The sequence below is a fragment of the Triticum urartu genome, chromosome 7, assembly GCF_003073215.2.
Source record: "Triticum urartu cultivar G1812 chromosome 7, Tu2.1, whole genome shotgun sequence".
Classification (NCBI taxonomy): domain Eukaryota; kingdom Viridiplantae; phylum Streptophyta; class Magnoliopsida; order Poales; family Poaceae; genus Triticum; species Triticum urartu.
Genome location: NC_053028.1, coordinates 1,011,394 through 1,036,641, shown reverse-complemented (window position 1 = coordinate 1,036,641; position 25,248 = coordinate 1,011,394). Strand labels below are relative to the sequence as shown.

General features: G+C 45.7%; 1 protein-coding gene across 2 annotated transcripts; it reads left to right on the top strand.

The window, feature by feature from the left end:
* Positions 1–627: 627 nt before the first annotated feature.
* Positions 628–18,975, top strand: LOC125525558 (disease resistance protein RGA5-like). 2 transcript variants are annotated; one of them, XM_048690566.1, is made up of 8 exons: positions 628–766; positions 856–1,004; positions 14,242–15,061; positions 15,151–17,073; positions 17,288–17,489; positions 17,570–17,705; positions 17,841–17,977; positions 18,100–18,975. In XM_048690566.1, exons 2-8 carry the CDS (start codon positions 914–916, stop codon positions 18,706–18,708), a joined length of 3,918 nt encoding a protein of 1,305 aa, XP_048546523.1. In that variant the 5' UTR covers positions 628–766; positions 856–913; the 3' UTR covers positions 18,709–18,975. The 2 variants fall into 2 exon arrangements, with proteins under 2 accessions (XP_048546523.1, XP_048546522.1); XM_048690565.1 differs by having other exon boundaries at positions 17,570–17,717.
* The last annotated feature ends 6,273 nt before the right edge of the window (positions 18,976–25,248 follow it).

The following is a 25,248-nucleotide window of genomic DNA, read 5'->3' as shown; positions in this document are numbered from 1 at the left end:
GCTCAGAGATGCGAGGCGGCGGCGGCTCTCTGACAACAGAATAAGGTCCCCCCGCCTTGTCCCCATGCTGGTGGTGTTTCTAGTATCGTTGGAAGGCGTGTGGAGGTTTGTCTCCGACGGATCTAATGGGATTCGGTTGGTGTTTGTCTTTGGTGGATCCACCTGGATCTTGTCTTCGTTCGTCTGTGTTCGTGTGTCTACAGGTCTGTGTTCGGCAGTTGTTGTTCTGGTGCGCTGGTCCTATGAGACCTTAGCACGACAACTTCCCTAATGTCTAATACAACAAGGTTTGTCTGGCTTCGATGGGGGAGGGGCAAAGACGGCGGCGCGCCTTCGGCTCGCACGCTAGTAGTCGTGTCTAGGTGGTCTACAGACCTAGATATATTTTTTACTTCTAGGGTTCTTTGTACTATATTGACAGTTCATGAATAGATCGGAAGTTATTCTCGCAAAAACAAACAAACAAACAAACAAACAAACAATAAAGAAACAAGGGTGTGGGCCCAGGAAAGAAAAGGAATACTACTATTCAGCAAGGCGGAGGATCTATTAGTAACATTTCTGAAGTTGGAGTCTTTATATGCATATATGTTCCAGTGTTGTCATAGCCTTGCGACTTGGAAACGGCAGACAGAAATACAGTTACTTGGTCGCATCGAAGAAGAAAGCTACCGAAGAGACAGAGAAGCCTCCTTCAGTTATTTGGAAGCTGAGACGAAGCTTGATCGGCTCCGTTTACCATGATTTAGTATTTTGACGTTGGTTGGTAAGTGTTGTTCGATCTACCTCCCTTCTGCATCTGCGTTGATTGATTTTGAGTCATTCCATCCATGTCTCTTTCTTTTGTCTGTCCAGACGCTGGGTGAGTGCAAGTTAAGGAGATCGGTCTAGCAAAGGTAGCTAGCTCTGATCGATGGAGCACCTGCGAGAGATCGTAGAAGAGGAGGCCAAGGAACCACCTGACGTGCACAAGCTCATCCTCTCTGATCCGAGTCTTACCCGAGGTAAGCCCGCGACAGCCCCTCACGCTTTTGACTGCTTAACAATTAACTGGTTGCATGTCTTTTGTTTGAAAGCAGAATTCCCCTTGCTTTCCACAAAATACGAACATTAAGTTTCAATTCAAAGTTTGATCAAGTTTATAGAAAAAATAGCAATATTTTTATTTATACCTAATTAATAATAAAGAGAAAAACTTTCTTTGTTCTCCTTCCATCACCGTTTTATATCCGTTAATTTTGTATCAATCATAAAGAATGACGCATAGGATTTACAAAAAATAATCGGCCAGCATTTACTGCCTCCGTTCGCTCGACTGGGTCCCAGCCTAGGCTACGCCAGTGTTTCAAAAGAAAAGAGAAAAAGTCAGGCCGTGAAGCCAAGTACAAGGGCGTGTTAGGCTCGAACTCACTACCTTTCTACGTAATTTGTACATTTAGGACCAACTAAGCTTTTTTTTACCATGGTATAATCAAAGTCGTTCACAAACACGAGCATATACTCACCCTTATAAATGCAGACACGCACACGCTACTCTTATGAGCATCTCCGAGAGACTGAGCAGGTACATCACATTGAGATTGATGAAGTAGCTACAGACACTTTCATAGTCGATTGGAACGTCTCCTTGCACCGAAGGCACACTGCCGGAATGTCTGAAATAAATTCAGAAAAATGCGAGCACCAATGTCAAGTCTAAGACTAACTCTGGTGGGCTAAGGATACCATTATCCTCCTAACCATCCAACCATAGGTTGGTTTGCACCAAATAGATAGTCTTGACCACCTCTTGCCCGAGCCGCTCCCGCGGGCGGCAGGGCGAACCCTAGCCGCCGCCGCCGGACCACTCCTCTTCCTCACCTCCTCTCCTCCTCGCCGCCGCCGGAGGGCGCCGCCGAGCGAAGCGCGGTCAGCGTCGGCGGCGGCGGGGTCCTCTGGCCTCCCTCCCCTGTTGCTCGCGGCGCGGGCGCGGCGGCTTGGCAGGGACGCGTCGCTCGCGCCTGGCGGCGCGGCTTGCCGGTGGAGTGGCGGCGGCTGCGCTGTGGTTGGGCGGCGTGCGAGGTGGAGTTGGCCGGGACGGCTCTGCTGCGGGTGGTGTCGCCGACGGCCCAGATCCCCTTGTCAGCCGGCTCGGGCTGCGGCAGCTTGGACCGGAGGGCTCACTGCCTTGACTTGGTGGTGCTCCGGCGAGGCTGAGGGGCCTCTTGCTGCTGTTGGCTGGCGGCGGGAGAGGCTCGGGGGGTGGAGTGTGACGGCACGGGGGCGGGCAGCAGCCTCGGTGGCGCGCCGCTCTGCTGCAGGGCAGTTCGGGGCTCCCCTCGGGGTCCTGGCGTGGATTTGGGCTGCCACGGCGTGGTGGTGGCTCATAGCGGTGGTTCGGCTTGGCTCACGGTGGCGGTAGGACATCTCCGGCGTCGGTTCATCGGTGAGCGGCCTGTTTCGGCTTCGACCCCTCTTCTCGTCGTCCGGGCACTACCCTCGTTGAAGGGCTGGCCTTCTCCCAGCTGCGGTCCAGTGCTCGTCTCGCGCCCAGTGTTGCGGGATCGAGCTCGTCTCGCGCCCGGCAGCAGGACCGAGCTTGTCTCATGCCCGACAGCAGGACCGAGCACGTCTCGCGCCAGGCAGCAGGACCAGCTCATCTCGCGCCTGGCTACAGAATCGAGCTCGTCTCGCGTCTGGCGCAGCAGGACGGGTCACCGGAGGCCAATTTTGGCCGGCCTATCGTGTTTCAGCGGTGGGGGCTACCCAGGAGTGTGAAAGGCAAGGCCTTTCCACTCGTCTCTTTGGTTGGGGTAGCGACGGGCTCGGGTGAGATGGTGTCAAGGTCTTGGATGCCGGGGCGGCGGCCTTGGTGGTGGTAGCGCGGTGCTCATGGGTAGAGCCCATGGCTTGGTGCTGCCCGGTGACCATGGCCGTGTGGGCGGCATGGTGGCTCTGGTGTGGCGTTTGGGGCGGTGAGTGTTGGTCGGGGTGAAAACCTATTCTATCTTCGGACGGACCGGCGGCGGCGTAGCGCATTCCCTTCTTGAAGGCGTCGTCGCGTCTCTCATCGGTCATCGTGTTGCTCTAGGGGAAACTCTGATCCTCGGGCCGGGCGGCGGCGGCGCGTTAGCGTCGTAACCTTCTTGAAGGCACCGCCTTGGAGCACACGGTTCATCATATGCGGCTTCATCTCTTCGCGGTGGCGTGTTCACGGTGGAGGACCCTGATTGCTCTTGTAGTGTTAGGGGTGGTGCTGTTGCGCTCAGCGCCTATGTATCCGCCTTGGGTGTGTGCGTGTGTTGTCGTGGGGTGCGTTTGTACTTGGGCTGTGGTTGTTCATTGCTTTATATATAAAGCGGGGCAAAAGCCTTTTTCGGTAACTAGCTGGTTTACTAAGTACAAGTTATGTGATAACTCAATCCGGAACCCAAGTTCAGAAGCACCCGATGAACAGTAAAAAACAAAACAAAATCAAAAAGTTCCAAATTTTTTGATGTATGAGTGTATGATGTCTGTGCCAAATTTCAGTGCATTTGAACATATGAGTTGCTCTCGGAAAAAAAAAAGTCAGGTTGAAACGGTATAAAATAGTAAACTTTTTCACGGACCCAAATTTCTTTTTTTATCTGAGAGCTACTCGGATGTCCAAATAATAAAAGGGCTATTTCTTCTAGCGGTGTGTCATGGCAATTGCACCAAAGTTATGAAATGTTACCCACCAATGTCATCTTTAAGTGATAAAAATGTTTCACATTGAGAAATCCCCAGCCCGGGCCGCGTCATGCAGTAGTGACCTTCTATACTGTGCTCTGTGCGCTGGGAGAGGACGCAGCTCGCCCGTTTGGGCCGGCCATGTCTAAACGGCCTGTTAAAAAAAATCCTGCCAGCCAGTTTTTTAGATTTTGGTCTAATATTTGTTCCTTTTCTTTTTTGTCCTAGTTTTCTCCACTTCAATCGTTTGGGCCTTCAAAAAAGTTTAGAAAATTCAAAAAAATAATTTTTAAGTAAAATATTTAATATATCATAAAATATTATTGGATTCAAAAAATGTTAGAGATTTTGCAGAAAAATGCTTACTCATTAAAAAAATATTCGAAAATATGAATACAATTGTCCGGGAAATCCAAAAATGATCATTATTGTTTATAAGGTTCATCCAATAAAAAATGTTAATGAAATTGAAAAAAATTCATCAATTCAAAAAAGGTTCATGAATGGGAAAATATCATAAAAATTCAAAAATTGTGCGCAACTTTCAAAATAGTTTATTCATTCATAAAATGTTCGTTATTCAAAACATGATCATGCATTTCAAATAATGTTCACTAAATCCAACGAGTGTTCGTGAATTTCAAAAATTGCTCCACCAATTTGCAGAAAATATTAGTCAATTCTAGAAATGTTCGCCAATTCAAGAAAATTATTTAGAAAAATGATGACAACTTTATATTTTTTATTTCAAATATTACAAAATGTTGATCAATTCAAAATATGTTCTTGATTTTACAAAATGTTGAAAATTTGTAAAAGTGATCACGAATTTGAGGGATGTTTACGATTTCAAATATGTGAACGAGTTTAAAAAATGTTCATGATTTCATGAAAATGAGACTGGTAGTGTATCTCAATGATGTAGCAAAATATGTTCATGCCCATTGGAGATTATGATTATTTTTCGCCCGTTGCAATGCACGGACCCTTTTGCTAGTAATAATAAAGGGACTATTGCTTTTGGTGGTACATCATAAAAATTGCCCCCAAATATGCAAAATATTACCCACCAATGCCATCTATAAATAATAAAAGTGTTCCACATAGAGAAATCCTCTGCCTGGACTGGCCCATGCAGTAGGGACCTCCTGTACTGCGCCATGCATGCTGAGAGAAGACGCAGTGCGCCCTTTTGAGCCGGCGCATGTTTGGGCGGCCTATTTTTTTATTTCTTTCCTTTCTTTTCTGTATCAGTTTTTCTGCTTTATAACATTTGGGACTTCAAAAAAGTTTCGAAAATCCAAATAAATGAGAATTTCCAAATAAATCATAAAATATTTCTGGAATCCAAAATGTTCACGATTTTGCAAAAAGATGTTTGTTTATTGAAAAAATACTGAAAATTTTGAAAACGACTGTTCAGGATATCAAAAGGTGTTCGTCATTTTCTAAATGGTTCATGTATTAAAAAGTGTTAATGAAAATGAACCAAATTTCACCAATTCAAAAAATGTTCATGAATGAAAAACTGTCCTTAAAACTAAAAACTGTTCCTGACGGACAAAATAGTTTATTCGTTCATAAAATGTTCACTATTCAAAAAATGATCATGCATTTGAAAAAAATTTCGTTAAAACAAATAAATGTTTGTGAATTTCAAAAATTGCTCCACCAATTTCTAAAAAGGGTCTGTCAATTCTAGAAATATTCGCTGATTCAAGAAAATTATTTAAAAAAATGCTCACAACTTTATATATTTTTTGAGGCAAATAGTGCAAAATGTTCATGAATTTAAAAAAGTTCTTGATTTTACAAAATGTTTGAAAAATTGTAAAAGTGTTCTCGAATTTTAAAAAAGTTTATGATTTCAAATATGTGAACGAGTTTAAAAACATGTTCATGATTTCAATAAATGTTCAAGATTTGGTGGGACTAATAGTGTATCTCGGTGATGTAGCAAAATACGATCATGGCCATTGGAGATTACGATTAGTTTTCTCCGGTTGCAATGCACGGGCCGTTTTGCTACTACTAATAAAGGGCTATTGCTTTTGGCGGTAGGTCACGAAAATTGCCCCAAAGTTGCAAAATATTACCCACCAATGTCATCTATAAATGATAAAAAAAAGTTCCACATAGAGAAATACAACGCCTGGGCCGGCCCACTCAGTACGGACCTCCTATACTGCGCTCTGCGTGCTGCGAGAAGACGCAGCGCGCCTGTTTGGCCCGGCCTATGTCTGGGCCGCCTATTTTGAAACTTTTGTCTTTTATTTGTTCTCTTTCTTTTCTGTATTAGTTTTTTCTACTTTAAATCATCTAGGACTTCAAAAAAAATGTTTAATAAATCATAAAATGTTGATAGACTTAAAAAATTTCATGATTTTGCAAAAAAAAAGTTTGTTTATTCTGAAAATAGTCAAGATTTTATAAACAACTATTCGGGCAATCAAAAGATGTTCGTTATTTTTAAAACGGTTCATGTATTAAAAAGTGTTAATGAAATTGAACAAAATTTTGCCAAGTCAAAAAATGTTCATAAATGGAAAATTATCCTTGAAATTCAAAAATTGTTCATGACTTACAAAATAGTTCATTCATTCATAAAATGTTCGCTATTCAAAACGTGATCATTCATTTCAAAAAATGTTTGTTAAATAGTAATTTTTTTCGTAAATTTCAAAAATTTCTCCACCAATTTCCAAAAAATGTTCGTCAGTTCTAGAAATGTTCGCCGATTCAAGAAAAGTATTTAGAAAAATGCTCATAACTTTATATATTCATTGTTGCAAATAGTACAAAATGTTCATGAATTAAAAAAATGTTCTTGATTTTACACAGTGTTTGAAAATTTGTAAAAGTCTTCACAAATTTGAATAATTGTTCATGATTTGAAATATGTGCATGAGTTTAAAAAAAGGTTCATGATTTTATGAAATTGAGAGTGATAGTGTATCTCGGTAATCTAGCAAAATGTGGTCATGGCCATTGAAGATTATGTTTTTTTTTTCTCACATTGCAATGCATGGGGCCTTATTGCTAGTAATAATAAAGCACGAAAGCTTTTGATCCTATGTCGTGTCTTGTTGGAGGAAACGCCCTGCCTATATAAGCAGTTTTACATAACCCCCTAATATACGTGTTAATCACCCTGCAGTCTATTGAGAATATTTTTTTTTCGAATAACCAAATCTTTTAAACCGTAACTTTTATTTTAACATGTTATATATGAAATGTTATTAGAAAAGTGTGTAGAATTTGAATATGGTATTATTGTACATGTTAAATATTTTTAAAATGGTATCTAGGTTGCAGTGTAATCAGTGGCGCATGATTCATCTTTATTTCGTCCCAGCGATCTGTATCGCAACATTTGAAATTAAACATTAATATTTGAAAAAGGTTATAATCCTTGGGCATGCTGTACTTGCACCAGGTTCTATTTTTGTACATTTCATGATCTAAGACCCTACATACGTACCATTTCTTAACGAAATCCACGCGCATACTTACTAACGGACTACACAATTTTTTGTAGTGAATACAGGAACAATTTTTATAGGATGTACATACATTTATAAAATTCATGAACATCAAAAGTCCATGAAGATTTTTTTTGAAAACATCCGAAACATTCGTGTGATCGTCATGAATGTTAATGGTGGAAATGATAAGTACAATCATAATTTGTGCTTTATATATATATATATATATATATATATATATATATATATATATATATATGTGCTTTCTTGAATAGACTTAATTTATAAATGTGGTCTCCTCAGTATCAAACAGCACCTCAAAGATGGCGCCTAAGTGTGGTCGTAGGTGCACGCCATTAATATGCCGAGTCAGAATCAAAATTGGATCGAAATGATAGCGGCTTAGGTAAAAAATATTTACTGTTCTGCTGCACCGCACGGGCATGTTTACTAGTCTCCTTTCATCACCCCTTTATATCCGTTAATTTTACATCAACCATAAAGAATAATGACGAATGCCGGCTAAGATTTGAAATAATCGGCCCACAGTTACTGGGTCCGGGAACTGCTGGGCTGAATCCGTTCGCTCGACTTGGTCTCAACCTAGGCCTACGCCAGTGTTTCAAACGACAAGAAAAAAAGTCAGGCCATGAAGCCAAGTACAAGGGCGTGTTAGACTCGAACTGACGACCTTCCTACATAATTCGCATACACAAGCATACACTAACCCTTATAAACGCACACTTGCACACTTTATCCATATGAGCACATCCGAAAAACTGAGCCGGTACATCATATTGAGATTGAAGAAGTCGCTACAGAAACCTTCATAGCCGACGAGAACGTCTCCTTGCATTGAAGGCACATCGCCAGAATGTCTGAAATAAATTCAGAAAAATACGAGCACCAATATCAAGTATAAGATTTGGACTCTCGTAGGCTGAGGATACCACTGTCCTCCCAATCATCCAATCATAGGTTGGTTCGCACCAACTAAACTAGCTGGTCTATGCTTATAAGTACAAGTTATGCGATAATTCAATCCGGAACCCGAGCTCTGATGCACCTGATGAATAGTAAAAAAATAAAAAAAACAAGATAAAAATGTTCTGAATTTCGTGATGCATGAGTGCGTGATGTCCGTGCCAAATTTCAGCGCATTTGGACATATGAGTTGCTCTTGGCAAAAAACAAAACAAAATCAAATCGAAATAGTACAAAATAGTAAACTTTCTCATAGACCCCAAATTTGACTTTTTTTAGAGCTACTCAGATTTCCAAATACATGAAACATTCAATGATGTACCTTTAACGTATAATAAAAATGGACTGTAAGCTTACGCATACAACACTAAAACCCTAACATTACAAAAAGAGCAAAATAATACCAGCAACGGCACAAAAAACACCTGCTACGGGTACTTTTGTTACCAGTGATGGGCAGAAAAATTTATCAGTGGCAGGTACAAAACCACGCCCGCCACTTCTACTTGAGTTACCAGTGGCCGACATCAATATGAGCCCGCCACTAGTTTGTTAGGTCAGAATAATCGTGGGACTAAAAATACCAGTGGCGGGCACAGGCAACTTTGATTCCATGGCTTATCTGCGCCAATTTTATTAGTGGCGGTCATAAAGTATGTAAAAATACTAGTGGCGGCCATGAATTTGTGCCTGCCACTACAGTAATTTTCCAAATTACTATTGGCAGATGCTGGAGTATGTTCGCTACTAATGCGGCCCCACCTATAAGCCTTTCCCAGTAGGGTGGGGTGGATTGGCCTATCACAAAATTTAGTCAATTTTAGATTTTGGCAGTTTTAGCATAAAAGCTATTGATACTTATAACAATCCAATCAATGTAAACAAGTATAGCAATGGTAAATAACATAACTTGCATGAATGCAAAGGAGTCGAGTTGAGAAGGAAAACATAGAGAAACTCGATTGTGTTTTCTATAGGTGTGAATAGTTGGCACTATCCAATATCCATGTTCATGGAGGGTTTAAAGTAAAGGTTCTAGGATCACAAGGATCCTGGGTTTGTTGCCCACCAAGCGGGCCACCAAGAACAACCAACTTAGGCCGTACAAACTGTCGAGTCCTGCACGAAGGATCAAAGGGGTAAATCTTCACGAAGCACGTGATCTATGGGACCGTACAAACTCTCGAGTCCTTCACACATAGAAAATGGTATGCTCTGAGAAGACGACTCGCCCTCCCTCGTCTCTCCCTCCGCCGCCACAAGAGGTGCTTGCCGGTGCGGGTGTGCGACACCTATGAAGGTTGCTGCAGGGATGTAGCGGCTCTGTCTTGTTGGAGGGCCTCGCCGTTCGTGGCGATGGATCCGATAGGTGGCGCACGGCATGGCATGTGCGAGGGGGTGTGCTAGTTGGTTCTGGCGGGCTACCTCCCCTGGTTGTGCGGGCAACCGGGGGGGGGGGGTGGCGGTCATTGGTGTTGCGGTGACCCCTCGGTAGTGTGCCAGTGCATCATGGAGAAGCTATGCTCCCGATCTTGATCTGCTCTGATTCATGATAGTTCCAGCCCTTGGCAACTGCAGTCGTCGTCCCCGGGGCACTGACTAGCGGATCTTGTGGATGGGCGTGATTCCTAGGGAAATTCATGGCTGGCGTGGAGGCCACACCAAAGGCCATGCCTTCCAGTGCCATTTTCCTTCCTTGAGGCCCTGGTGTAATCCCCCCCCCATCCTTCCTCGAGCACAGGTGAAAACTTGCCCTTCCATAGTAGGGCGACGACGGCACATCCTGCTGTGCTTGTTCCTGAAGGCATCATCCGGGAATTGCTCTTGTGGTGGAGCCGGTGGTGGTTCCATATGGAGTGAGGCGGCCAGGTCTTCTCAACAAAAGCCTACGCGGTCCCTAGTTTGGAGGGTCCATGCCAGTGGTGCGGATTTCCCTCGAGTTGTTGCGGTACGCTGCCCAGAGTGAGCCTTGAGCTCCGGTGATTCCAATCACTGACATCACATGGTGTTGCCCCCCTTTAGGCCTTTCTTCATGGTTCTACGCCTTTGATCGACGAGTCTTAGCCGACGCCCTATCTTGCTGCTGTTGGCGACGGTGTTCTAGTGGTCCGTTTCCATTGCCTGTGGGTCTACTTCTGTTGTTACCCTTCGATAGCTTGGGCGCCTTGGTCTGGATTCTAGTGGAACCTCTCTATTGGCTGCTAGTGCAGCACCCGTCTGGGTGAAAGGGTTGTGGCCCTTCGCGGTTGTGGAGACAGACCTTGTGCTGCTCATATTTGGCCCTTTGGATACAGTCAGTGGCACGATACTTGCTCGGTGTTGCCCTCCTCTTGAGGCCTTAGTTAGCTTAGCTAGTTTTGGCATTGTGGTGGTTGATGGCAATGGCGTTTTTCTCTTTCCTTTGAATCATTCCTCTTAGCACTCTGTATCTGTGTTCCGCTTTGTTTTCATTTCTGTGTCTTTGTAATTCTGGTCGGTTGATGGCTTTGTTAATTCAAAGTCAGGCTTGGTCGATGCATTTTCTCTAAAAAATGATAGGCTCTCCATTGACTCCTAACCATCCAAGATGTGTTCACCATCGAAGAGTAACGAGCAAATCAAAGTCACTTGACAAGAATTCCTCAAATGATCTTCAATAAAAGTACATTTAAGAATTCAAAAGAACACTCTCCCACAAGAATATGATTGTGGTAAAAGTAATTTCCTTTTGGAGTAGAGATTCAACAAAGGGGAAAATATTGGCTTTTAAAGAATGCGATAAATGTACATGGAATCATCTAACACTTCTTTTCTTATTTTCATGCCATTGAGGCCTCTTCCTTCTTGTGGCAGTAGATAACTGATTGGAATGTTGTGGAGTGAAGTGCTCTACAATGGATGAAATAAATGGATGGGATGTATGATGATAGTTATGGTAGCAACCACGAAAGGGCATGGGGATAGGTAGAGAGAGAATACAAAATCCATTTGTTATTTAAAAAGTTACTACACTTGAAGTACCATATGAAAAACTTGTGGTGCTTTCGAGTCAGTTTAAACAAATTTAAACAGCCAGGGCAACATTCAGAAACCAGAGAGAAAACAATACTACGACGTAACGGTTGAAAAATGGGCGGTGCCTACAAACAAAAATGTGGCTCTTTCTGCATAGACAAAACATCTACGTATCTGGTAAAATCAATTGCTTTTTTTCTAGAAAAATGAGGCTGAAACCCCAGATCTTTGCATGAAAAGATGCACACAACCATTTTATTAAATTATTTCATAAATGTGTCGCAAGAATATGCATCAAACAACACGAAGCCACGATTTCACACCTACAAGCTCAACAATGCGGGATGCCATCATATCATCCAACCATCTAGAACCGGGGTCATCACTGAGCCACCCGTATGGTGTATCAAGAGAACACATCCAGTCCAACAAACACTCAGAGTGCACCCCATGCACACACTCCAGAAGCCACCACCACCATCGAAAAGTCAAGCCATCTCTAGGGTAGATATCAACAATATCCCTGCTAGACCAGGTGTTGACGCCACCACGGCGCCAAACAACGCAACCGCTCTACACTTGTCCATGAAGACGCCTCCGCCGCCGATACTCGGCTGCGCAGTGCCGTCGAGACCAGCTTTCGTCGACGCTATAGATACAACGCCACTCCACCTCCTGGACCCTCCAACAGCTGCTCCAAAACGATACCCCTAGGAGGGAGAACGGCGCCAAGCGTCACCATGTTTGATCTGGAAGAACTATATCTTAGGATTTCCCTCGGAGCAGCCAGAGTGAGTAGACGTGAACTGCAATGAGGATGCATTTGATAGGGTAACAATGCATAGACGTCGCCATCGTTCGCCAGAGTTGCTTCAATTTTCACTAGCATTCATGGCTCCATTCATCGCCGCTGGCAGAAACCGACGGGCGAGATCGGTCCAGACCCAGCCAAAGCCAAAGCAACACCGCAACACCTCCATAGGCGGCCATGATCTCCACTAGGGCTGGACGTACAGAGCAGGCTTTTCGGCCCGCTCGTGGCTCACTCGGTCTTGGCCCGCTCGGTCCTGGCCCGCTAGAGAAACTGGCCGGTCCGGTCTGCCAAATTGAGCCCGAAAATTTGTCGGTCCGGTCCGGGCTTTGACCGGTCCGACCGAGAGGACCGAGAAAACACTGTCATCGTCGCCACCGTTCCTCGTCATCGCGGCCACCGGCAGCCCCCGGGTGAACCTCCGCGTCCCCAAGCTTTCCCTCTTCTTCCTTCATCTCCTCACCATGCGCCATAGCCTCTCGCCGCCGCTAGCCGTCGCTGCTGTGCGTGCACCGCCGATGATCTCGTGTTCTCGACCTGGCATTGGCAGTGTTATAGCTGCGGGTTTCGCTGCCATGGCAGCAAAAAGAGGCGGCGACGATGACGGTTTAAACACAGCACGCACACGGGCCATCAACTGGGATAAACGCTCGATCGGCCATGAGTCTCGGATTGTGGAGAAATGCTCGACCGTGATTTCCGCTTCCAACAGATCAGGAAAGTACAGTGTTTTCTTTTTGGAAGGCAATAGATTTAATAGCGTCTGCTATAATCACGCGCCGTGATCCTATGCTGCCGTTTTCATTTTGTTGAAGCATATGATCAGGTCCATCAGCCGGCACGTTGGTCTCTCTTCCGTTGCTCTCTCTTCAGTTTCTGCACTTTTATTCAGTCGAACAGGTAAAAGAAAGTACGACATAAACAAGGCTCGATCCGAAAATCACGGCGCCATTGACCACTAACTCGACGTCAGGTTTGATCCGCTATTTATGGCAAGGCCAGCACTCCGGAAATCATGGGCTCATGCGCACCCTACATTAGTTGCATATACTACAGAAAAACTGCTAAGGAAGGTTCATGGCTAGCAGCCGCGCACTTTCGACGGCACATCGCCCACCTTGCCGCCGTCGCTTGCGCATGTCGCCCACCTCGCAACAGCACCCGCGCACGTCGCCCACAACTCCGCTGCCCCTGCACCTCGCCGCCGGTGGTTATTGGCCGGTCCGCTCGGTCCGGCTCGGGCTTTGCCGCCGCCGGTCCGGTCCGTGAAAACTGGACCGCGTGGCTGGTCGGTCCGGACCGCCGCCGGCCGGTCCAAAGGGTGGCTCGGTGAGGGACCGGACCGGCCCGGACCGTGTCCACCCTGAATCTCCACTAGCAAGGATAGGGGGCTATCACCCCATGCCATTGCGACGCGCCGGAGCCAGAGCACCAGCTAATGCCACCAAGGCGATGTTAGGAAGGATGACGACTGCGGCCAGAGGAGCACCAAGACGTGCTGCCAGGCCGAGCCACCCCCACCAGATCTTCGCGCTGCTGTGACGCACAAGGACAGACCGGGGCACCCGCGTGTGGCTCCGCCTCGGCCGCGCCCTAGAGAGTAGAGATGCAACGGAGGAAGGCCTCGCTGCCGCCTTCATCCCCTACTCCAGCTTTTCCAGCGGTGCTCCAGCGGCGGCGATGGCTAGGGATAGTTATATAGGACATGTGATGCATATACAATAGAATTTATCTCTACAATTAAAGGAGATTTGCTTCCATCGCCTACCCCCTCCCTCGGTTTCTTCCTCCCCACGCAACACTGATCCCTCCTTGGTTTTCTCTTTGTTTTTTGGTATTCTCAACCAATCCCGCACAAAATAAAAATCAACATATCTCTTGTTATTGAAGGGGAGTTGGTTCCGTCGCCTCCCCCTCCCTCCGTGTTTCCTCCCCACTACCACCTCCCTCCTTGGTTTTTTACCCTTTATGGCGAAAGCTTGATGACCACAACTGTCCTCCCAAAAACACTTGAAAGAGAAGCCCTTCACCTCGAGGGTTTGTAAAAGGATGGGCCATTTGTACTTGTAATAATCCCTCAAAAATCTATTTAAATATTACTCCATTCAGCCTTTTCAGTTGTGTCCATGAATTGTCTCATGCAAGATTACCATATCTTCAAGGTCGTCTGAATGGGGCAGAGATAATCTGTCTAGACACTAACTGCTTTATTATTTACATATGTACTAGCAATAATGGTCAGTAATTAATTATATTTTTGTATTCTGTGTTTAGATGTTTCGACTCGAGGCAGAGAACGAGGCAAAGTCAGGGCAACAAGGGTGCCAAGCAGTGCTTCGCTGGGTGCCGCGAGATCCCTTGTTGGGAAGCTAGACATGCTGCATATAGCTCCCCCTAAAGGATGCTCCTCTGGGAGGGTCAATGATGGGATACGCCTCCTCAAAGATGACGTCGAACAGTTAAGCTCATACCTTGATGAATTGTTAGAGGTGGAGGAGCTTCCACCGACAGCCAAGTGCTGGATGAATGAGGCCCGTGACCTATCTTACAAAATGGAGGATTACATCGACAACTTATTTGTTGCCAACAATACTAGAATCCTCCGCAAATTCTTCAATTACGTCAAGACTCCATGGGAGCTCAAGCGAACGGTGTATAAATTCAGGATATATGTCCAGGAGGCAATTCAACGGTATGAGGTGTACGTTCTATCATATTTCAACGTCAAGAACAGCTTGAGGCATAGATTTGTGTCCCTTGGTCCTATGCTTCCAACGCCATATGAAGACATAGTAATTGATGACCAGATAAATGAAGTTATCGGCTTATTGGCTAACAATGAAGACCAGCAGATCAAGGTGGTATCTGTTCTTGGATCAGCTTGTCTCGGTAAAACTACACTTGCTACAATGGTGTACAATAAAATTGGGAAGCAATACAGTAGTCGAGCTTTCATTCGGGTGCCCCGAAAGCCTGATATGAAGAGTATTTTCCGTGACATACTCTCGCAACTCCAGCAGCAGCAGCATCCGCCGGAAGATTGCAAGGAAGTTGACCTCATTGACATGATCAAGGAATATCTACAAGACAAAAGGTTGTTTGTTTTTCTGCAGATAAGCAAAAATAAATCTCTCATATTCCCTAAAGCCTAAAGCCTAATATGAGTCCATTATTGGCATGCAGGTACTTAATTATCATCGATGACGTATGGACTGCATTTGTATGGGATATTATTAATCATGCTCTTCCAAAGGGTGGTCGTGGCAGCAGAATAATAACAACTACAGAGATTGAGGACGTTGCATTAACATGCAGCTGTTATCAGCCGGAGCGTGTTTTTGTGATGAAACCTCTGGATGATCATCACTCAAAAAAGCTATTCTTTAGCAGAGCTTTTGGCTCTGAAAGTGATTGTCCTGAAGAATTCAGAGACGTTTGTACTGACATTGTTGAAATCTGTGGTGGTTTGCCGCTAGCAACAGTCAGCATAGCTAGCCTTTTAGCAAGCCAGCCTGTCATATCAATTGATCTATTGAAGTACATCCATCAGTCATTAAGCTCCCGTATCTCATCAGCAAGTTCTACTTCAGAGAGAACGAGACAAGCACTGAATCTGAGCTTCAACAATCTCCCTAATTATTTGAAGACATGTTTGATGTATCTTAGTATGTATCCACAGGGCTATAAATTCTGCAAGGATGATTTGGTGAAGCAGTATGTGGCTGAAGATTTCATTGATACTACAGAAGGGCAAGACATCCATAAAGTTGCAGAAAGCTATATCAATCAACTTATTGATAGAAGATTTATCAAGCCTGTATCTATGAACTACAATAATGAGGTGTTATCCTGTGCAGTTCATGACGCGGTACATGATCTTATTGCATACAAGTCTGTAGAAGAGAATTTCATCGTGGCACTAGACTACAGCCAAAAGAAAGTGCCAATTTCACACAACGTCCGTAGACTATCTCTCCTCTTTGACAATGCAAGATATGCCAAGAAACCATCAAACATCAAAAGTTCACAAGTTCGGTCACTTGCTTATTCTGGATTACTCGAGTGTATGCCTTGTATGAAGGAGTTCAAGCTTCTTCGTGTTTTGAACCTTCAGTTATTCAGCCATGGCCGCCGCGGCGGTGACACAGTAGACCTCACTGGGATTTCAAAAATGTTTCAACTGAGATATTTGAAGATTACATGTGATGTGTGCATAAAACTGCCAAAGCAGATGGGAGTGCTGAGATATTTGGAAACACTGGATGTTAGGGATGCAACAATCACCGATGTTCCATGGATCCATCTGCCACACTTGTTGCACCTTAGTCTTCCTGTCGAGAGACATCTGTTGGACTGGATTTTCAACATCGGGTTTGTCAGTCTGGCGACCCTTGGTAAAGTGAACTGCCTGCAGGATCTTCATCTTACCATTCCTTCTGTGCCTCCTTCCGACAATCAAGAGAGAATCATGGAGGCTCTGGGACATTGTTTAATTGGAGGACATGGCAACCTGAAAACTTTTGTAGTGGCTCATGGATATTCGATTAAGAATGGCGCCCTTGGTGGCACTTCGAAAGTAGCCGTTTCATGGCATAACATGGCACCTCCCCCTCGTCTCGAGAGATTTGAATGCTCACCGCATAGCTGCATCATATTTTACAAGATTCCTCCGTGGGTTAAAATGCTTGTCAACCTATGCATTCTGAAGATCGCAGTGAGGGACATGCAGATGAGTTGTGTTGATATCCTCAGAGGATTGCCCGCCCTCATTGCTCTGTCGCTGTATGTCGAGACGGCGCCGTATGAGAAGATCATCTTTGACAAGTCTGGGTTCTCTGTTCTCATGTACTTCAAGTTGAGGTTCATGAGTGGTATTGCTAGGATAATTTTTTTGAAGGATGCAATGCCTGATCTCTTGAAGCTCAAACTAGGATTCAATGCCATCCCCCAAGTGGATCAATATGAACATGGTATCATCAGCATCGGTCGTATGCCAAGCGTTAAAGAGATCTCTGCAAAATTTGGGGGTGCAGCTTCTGATGGAGTGTATGACTTGGTTAAAAATCATCCGAGTAATCCTAAAGTCAAGAGATCACCTGATAAAAGGTACCCTTCCACTGTTCCTTGTACTCCCTCTGTCTCATAATATAAGAGTGTTTTTGACACTACACTAGTGTAAAAAACGCTCTTATATTATGGGAAGGAGGGAGTAGAAAACATACATATGCCCTCCTTTACTTAGACTTGAATTCTTCAGTTAAACCTGATTTTATTCTTCATGCTCTAACAAACCAAGCTAGCTAAATGGTTAATGTAACAGTGAAGAAACAGAGAGCCCACCGCCAGGGATTATTGATGTAAAAATCTTTACCCTGTACGAGCTCATAGACGCCACCAGCAACTTCTCTAGGAATAACATCCTCGGCGAGGATGACTTCGGCCACATCTACAAGGGCACCGTCGTTGGGTTCGGCCCCATCGCTGCTGTGAATGGCCACAAGTGGACAACAATGTACCAGCAGGTATGTGCGTTCTTAATTTTTCTTTTTTGTTCTGTTCCAAAAGATGTATGAATGAAGTTAATTCATGTGTGATCGATCAGACGGACTTGCGGGATCTCGGGATGATGCAACATCCTCATCTGGTGAGGCTGCTGGGGTACTGCTACCAAGACGAGCACAGGATACTCGTCTACGAGTACATGCCCAAAGGCAGCCTCAAGCACCACCTCTTGGAGAGTAAGCATGCATGTATTAATTCATGGTCCATGGTTTGAGATTTAATTTGTCGTTACATACATATAGCTTCTGTTCTGACCGATCGATTGTTTAAATTTAATATTCATCAGTGCATACATATAATGATATCCGCAGATCCCCCTGTGCCATTACCATGGTCGACACGGCTCAACATCGCCGTCGGAGTGGCTGAGGGGCTGGCTTTTCTGCAGGAGCATGGCAAGCGGATATCCTACAGTGGTTTGAAAGCCTCCAACATTCTGCTTGACTCGGTAATATTATATGGAGATTTGTTCATATTAAACTTTTCCCCTGTGCCTCCTAAGAATTACTGTAGAGAAGAACGTACAGCTCCGAATCTATCCTTGGTGTTTAATCGTGATGTACTCTCCAGGATTACACAGCCAAGCTGTGGGGCTTTCGCCCGGCGATGGACGGCGGTGTGCGGAAGGATGGGGCGTACATCTTGACGGCAGAAAGAGATGTGTACTACTTCCTGGGTGTGGTGCTCCTAGAGCTGCTGTCTGGGCAGCCGTGCATGGACAAGAATCGAAATCTCGTCCAGTGCTCGCGCTCCTACATGTACCTGCTGGACACGGGCCAAACGCGCAAGCTGCCCCGTAGCATGGAACCCACCATAGAGGACAAGCTGCGCCGTATCATGGACCCGAGCCTGGAGGGGCGGTATTCGTCATCGGCAGCGTGGAGCACCGCGCAGATGGCGCACCGGTGCCTGCATGACGAGGAGCCACCGAGCATGCACGAGATCCTGGACGCCCTCGAGCCGCTGCTCGACGATCATGCCAAGGACGGGCCGAGGCCGAGGATTGGCATGCGACCGCCAAAGGAAAGTGTAGCCAAACGGCGGCCGGTTGGGGCAGTGCAAGGGAGAGGCAAAGCTAAGCAGCAGCAGGCTAAGGAGGTGGACCAACCAACAACGAGGGCTTCTAACTCTGCTGTCACTCCTCCGATGATGCACTCAGCTCCTCAAGGAAGCGAATGATAATGACAATGCAGTATCTATCCAGGCTCCACCAACCCGTCAACTCTAAGTTGCTAGCTCCGACAGTCCATATTTATATTTGTATCTTATCATAATTTGGAATGCACCATGTTTACATACATAATTTCCACACCATTGTGCGCGATGATCTCTTCGTCAGCCGACCTCGTCTGTGTGCCGTAGCACATTCCTGTATGTTAAGATAATACTACGTACCAAACATCAAGTTCAGCCTTGCCCTCTAAAGTTTATGTTGAAGATTGTTCAGATTTATTTTGGTTTATTAGCTCATCCTCTAAAAACAATTTACTTTTTACTGACGAAAAGGCAGGGCCACTGCTTTCATTGCGTATAGACGGAAAAAAGAGGGTTACAAAGTAAATGGGGGGTATTGTTTGTAGGTGGAAATACAATTCGGAACATTAGTCTGGTTCTAGCGGTCTTTCTACTAGTGCAAGACTCGCCGCTGGCCAGCATCCACCCAGTCTTTAGCCTCAATCTGAATTTTGGCGAACAGGCGCGTAGAGGTACATGACGTGTTTTTGAAAACTCTTTCATTTCTCTCCTTCCATACCATCCACCAGACAAGAGCCATCGCAGATCTCCAAGACTACGCCGTCTCCTTGTGCATACACATAGAAGAACGTTGCCACCAGTCGATCATGTCCTCATTACCACTGTTACAGAGTCGCTGGGAAGATCCGAATTACTGATGGTTAAGTGCCAAATTTCCTTGGCGAAGGGTGAGGGAGTCCTGAATTAGAGGATCCTCGGGTGTCCGGTCTATTTGATATGGGCCGGACTGATGGGCCGTGAAGATAAAGCAGAAGACCATCCCTCGTGTCCGGGTAGGACTCCTATGTGCGTAGAACGACAAGTTTGGTGTCCGGGTGTAATGTTCCCTTCCTCTGCAAGCCGACTCTATACAACCCTAGGCCCCTCCGGTGTGTATATAAACCGGAGGGTATAGTCTGAAGAAACCACGAGAAGGATTATAGGCTAGACAACTAGGGTTTAGCCATTACGATGTCGAGGTAGATCAACTCTTGTAATCCTTATACACATCGAATATAATCAAGCAGGACATAGGGTTTTACCTCCTTTAAGAGGGCCCGAACCTGGGTAAAACATCGTGTCCCTACTGTCCCTTGTTACCATCGATCCTCAAACACACAACTTGGGACCCCCTATCCGAGATCTGCCGATTTTGACACCGATATTAGTGCTTTAATTGGGAGTTCCTTTGTGTTGTCGACAGAAGAATTAATCGATGGCTCGCCTCGTCATCGACGACGACGCTGTTTCCGGGGAGACCTTTCTCCCTGGTCAACTCTTTGTGTTTGGCGGCTTCGTCCTACGTGCCAACTCGACTGGTCACCTTGAGCAGGTCGACAACTATGCCCCTGGTCACCAGATCAGGTTTGGAAGTTTGAATTACATCGCCGATATCCGAGGAGACCTGATCTTTGAGGGGTTCACGGCCTCGGCCGCCGCTCCCCACCCATACGAAGGAGCTGCTTCGGATCCACTATCAGATCCCGTCCAGGGGTCGACGCTCGTATCCGCCTCGGCCTTAGATCCGGGGCAGACCACATCGTCCGAAGACGGGAGGATAAACCCCGCCGGACTCTCTCCCATCACGGAGCTTCTAGCCAGAGACCCAGATGCGACCATGCCGTCTGCGGACCCGGAGTTAAACGGGACTCTCCCCGTCATCGGGAAGCCGGACTCACCTCTAGACTTCAACTCCGAACTCTCGAGGTCTGCATCCATCGGGCTCGATCAAGTGGTTATCACCGAGCCTAGCTACGCACATCCTCAGACTCCTGTCCAGCTTTCACTCTTAAACGAAACGCTGGACTTAATACAGTCTCTCGCCATCACGGGAGTGTCACCTCCAAACTACACGCCCAGCTTGGATTGGGGGCTGAGAGTAGGGAATTTTACGTCCCACCCACCACCCACTTAATAGCCATTGTCGAGGATTTAACCGACATGCTAGACTATGCCTTCGAAGACATCGATGGCATAGACGACGGTGTCGAAGCCGAGCCAGGCCAAAACCCGCCCACTACCGGGCATTGGATGGCCACTTCTACTTACGATGTATACATGGTGGACACGCCTGAGAAGAAGGACGACGATGGCCCTCAAGATCAAGATGAGGACAAGCCCGTCGATGAACCACCAAAACGCCGGCGTCAGCGGCGCCGCTCACGATCGCGTTGGGGAAGGGAAAGCAATACCGGCACCGGAGATAATGACACTCCGGATAACGCCGAAGACCACCCCGTTGAGCCTGTGTTCGAGCAGGATGAAAGGGAAGAGGGTCAATATAGCCCCGAAGAACTCGCCGATCACGAGGATTCGGAAGATAGTAACTACTTAGCTGTCTCCGAAGAGGATGTTAGCCTCGGTAACGAAGATTTCATCGTCCCAGAGGAACCCCTCGAACAAGAACGCTTCAAGCGACGGCTCAGCGCCACCGCACAGAGCCTAAAAAAGAAACAACAATGGATTCAAGCCGAACATGATACGCTCAATGACAGATGACCAAGGTCCTAGCCGCCGAAGAAGGATATAGCTTTGAGCGCCAAACAAAAAGTTATCCCAAACGCAGGCTACTACCACAATTCGACGACGAGGCCTTTGAGCCAATACCGTCAAAATACAATCATGTCGATCAACTAGACCGATCACCACGTGGACGGGACAAAATGGCTAATTATGCCGCACACCAGCCCGCGCCCTCTCACCATAGAGGCAAGGAGACAGTGGCTCCGGGCTACACGTACGACCTACGTCAGGACCTGACCAATAGAGCAGGTCAGACCAGATCAATCTATGGATCAAGAGGACGTGCCCCAGCACGAGATGACGACCATCAAGCCTGGCACGACAAACATAACCAAATCCGGGGTCAGCCACGAACATAGATGTCATCCGAACTCCGTCGTGATGTCGCCCGGTACAGAGGTGCCGCGCACCCCATGTGCTTTACCGATGAGGTAATGCAGCACCAATTTCCGGAATGGTTCAAACCCGTGAACATCGAGCAATACAATGGAACGACGGATTCCGCTGTATGGATTGAAGATTTTCTTCTCCACATTCACATGGCTCGCGGAGATGATCTCCACACCATTAAATACCTCCCTCTAAAGCTGAAAGGACCAGCACGACACTGGTTGAATAGCCTCCCAGAGAACTCCATTGAAAGTTGGGAACACTTAGAGGATGCTTTTCGGGCTAACTTTCAGGGCACTTATGTCCTCAAGGAAGCAAATGATAATGACAATGCAGTATCTATCCAGTCTCCACCAACCCGTCAACTCTAAGTTGCTAGCTCCGAGAGTCCATATTTATATTTATATCTTATCACTAGTAGAAAAAGGGCCATTTGTCCCGGTTCTAGAGGGCCTTTAGTCCCGGTTCTGGAACCGGGACTAATGGGTCGGTACTAAAGGCCCTCCACGTGGCTGCTGTCTGGAGCTCCACCTTTAGTCCCGGTTAGTAACACCAACGGGGACTAAAGTAAATTTTACGATTTTTTTTTGATTTTTTGATTTTTTTTTCTGATTTTCAAATTTCTAAATTATTTTACAATTTAATCTCTAATTACCCCCCATCATTCCAAATCATCTAACTTCCCTGCCGGTCACCCATCCTCTCACTACTCCAGGCTGAGCACACCTAACTTCCGGTTTCTATTCCCCTCATTTCCAAGTCTACACTTGTTGTTTTCCTCACAATATATAATAAGATGTCAATCTTATTAACCCTCAGGAGTTTAGCTTGAGCATGAAGTCACACGTTTCGCTGTTTGAGTTTGAAACTATTATTCTAAAAAACAATAATTATTTAGTAACAATAACATTTCTTGAGTAAGTAGTTTGACCACAGTTTGACCAGATTTGACCAAAATTCAAAATAAATAAATAATTATTTAGTAACACTAATATTCTTGAATAGTTATGTAGTAACACCAATACTTCTTGAATAAGTAGTTTGACCATAGTTGGACCAGATTTAACCAAAATTCAATTTTTTTTTTGAAATTTGAGCATATCTTTTTTTTCCTTTAAGAATTTGAGGATTCTATAGACTTGCAAACAGGCCTATGGCGGTCCAAATTGGATGCGGATTTTCGTGCTGAACATTTTAATATATTATACGTCTTTTCCGACATCGTATGCAAAAGTTATAGCTATTTTACTTTTTCATGACATTTTTTTGCAAAACATGTCCAAATTTAAGTTTTTTAATTTTCCTAACTAGTAGATGTAGTAATATATCTACATCTCGAAGGATTTTATTTTTTGAAGTTTTTATAATTTTCTTTTGTTTTTATCAAAACTGAAATGGCGATACACCGAGGGGGGGGGGGGGGGGGGGGGGGGGGGGGGGGGGTAGAGTTTGAGAAATGGGCCCTTTTGTCCCGGTTCGTGTCTCAAACCGGGACTAAAGGACCCATTTGAACCGGGACTAATGCTCACATTAGTCCCGGTTCGTAATGCAACCGGGACTAATGTGTATATTGCGCTGTGACCAAAGCCCTATTTTCTACTAGTGTATCATTATTTGGAATGCACCATGTTTACATGCATAATTTCCATGCCATTGTGCGCGATGATCTCTTCGTCAGCCGACCCTGTCTGTGTACCGTACGTAGCACATTGCTGTATGTGTTAAGATAATACTACGTACCAAACATCAAGTTCAGCCTTGCCCTCTAAAGTTTATGTTGAAGATTGTTCAGATTTTCTCAAGAAAGATAAAGCACATTTTTTTGGCTTATTAGCTCATCCTCTCAAAACAGTTTACTTTTTATTGACGAAAACGCATGGCCACTGCTTTCGTTGTGTACAGACAAAAAAAAGGGTTACAAAGTAAGAGCGGAGAGGGGGGGGGGGGGGGGGGGGGGGGGGGGGTATTGTTTGTAGGTGGAAATACAATTCGGAACATTAGTCTGGTTCTAGAGGTCTTTCTACTAGTGCCAAGACTAGCCGCCGGCCAGCATCCACCCAGTCTCTTTCATTTCTCTCCTTCCGTAACATCCACCAGACAAGAGCCATCGCAGATCTCAAAGACTTTGTCGTCTCCTTGTGCATACCCATAGAAGAACGTCGTCCTCATTACCACTGTTACAGAGTCACTGGGAAGACCCAAATTACTGATGGTAGACACTTGTGAGTTAACGATATAGTGCCAAATTTCCTTGGCGAAGGGGCATACCAATAAGAGATGGGAGACACTTTCAAGAGCTTGCAAGCACAAGGCACAGATGGGATTATGTGGCCAGCCTCTCTTAGCCAGGTTATCAGCACTTAAACATTTTCCTTGTGCCGCTAGCCACACGAAAAATTGGCATTTGGGTGGCGCGTCAGAGCTCCAGGCAAGTTTGGATAAGAGCGGCTTCATGTGGGCAGACAGCATAGCAGCAGAAGCCGAAGCAGCAGAGAAGCAACCATTAGTAGTCCAGCGCCAGGTTAAGGTGTCAGGCTGGTCAGGGGTGAGGTGTGTGTGCTGCACAACATTCCAGAGAGTCGAGAACTAGACAATGGAGGCAGCCAACAGGTTGGCTTTAAAGTATCGCATCCATTTGTCACCCAGTAAACCAGGTTTGACGGTTATAGTTTTGAGTGTGCATTGCTTGAACAGATTAGGAGATTTTGTATACAAGCTTTCCCTGTTAGACTTAGAGATAAACTTCTATTGTAATCTCAACAAACTTCCTCTCCTTCTCGTTCTCATATCTATCTCTGTAACTACTGTATCCTAGCGATCGGTAATTCTTGTAAGCCACGGTAGAGGCTTTCTGCCCTCGATCAATGTATATCGCCTCCTTGATATACATCCTGAACTGTGATAGTGATTCCGCAATAATAACAACCTGAGTCATCGCAAAAAAAAAAACCCCTGAGTCTTGGGAGTCTTGGCATGACCGATGAATTTGAGGAGGGATCTGAATTTGAGGCGGGATCTGGTGGTCTTGATGTTGTTGGGAACAAGGGAGGGATCTTCAGGCCGCACAGAAATTAAGCTGTCGATGTAATCCTCCATGTCAGTAAGACAGATCGCGCGCCTCATTCATCCAACAAATGGCGGTCAGGGGAGGGTCCTCCACCTCTGACAGTTGATCAAGGTAGGAGCTCATCTTTTCAACATCATCTTTGAGGAGGCATATCCCGTCCTTGACCCTCGCGACCCGCTTGCTGTTGGAGCATCCCTGTAAAAAAGTAGGAGCTTGCAGCAGCATTTCCAGCTTCCGAACAAGGGGTCTCATGGCGCCAAGTGGAGCACTGATTGGGACCCCAACCTCTCTACCTCTGCCTCGGATTGGAACATCTCAACACAGACAAACAAAACAAAGGTACAATTATAGTTAACGAATAATGCATGTTGCCGTCACAAAATAATGACATACATCAGCCGCAGCTGCGAGGCAGCAGCTAAAAGAAGGGATCTCCTCATTTTCATAGAAATGGTTGCCGAAATCGCATTATCAGTGAGAAAGGGATGCATAGTTTGGTGTGGAAG

Excerpts from the sequence above, each read along its gene's own strand:
- LOC125525558 (XM_048690565.1), top strand. The coding sequence starts at position 914 with ATGGAGCACCTGCGAGAGATCGTAGAAGAGGAGGCCAAGGAACCACCT. Across the intron at positions 15,062-15,150 it reads GAATATCTACAAGACAAAAG|GTACTTAATTATCATCGATG; the intron begins GTTGTTTGTTTT and ends ATTGGCATGCAG. Across the intron at positions 17,490-17,569 it reads GGACAACAATGTACCAGCAG|ACGGACTTGCGGGATCTCGG; the intron begins GTATGTGCGTTC and ends GTGATCGATCAG.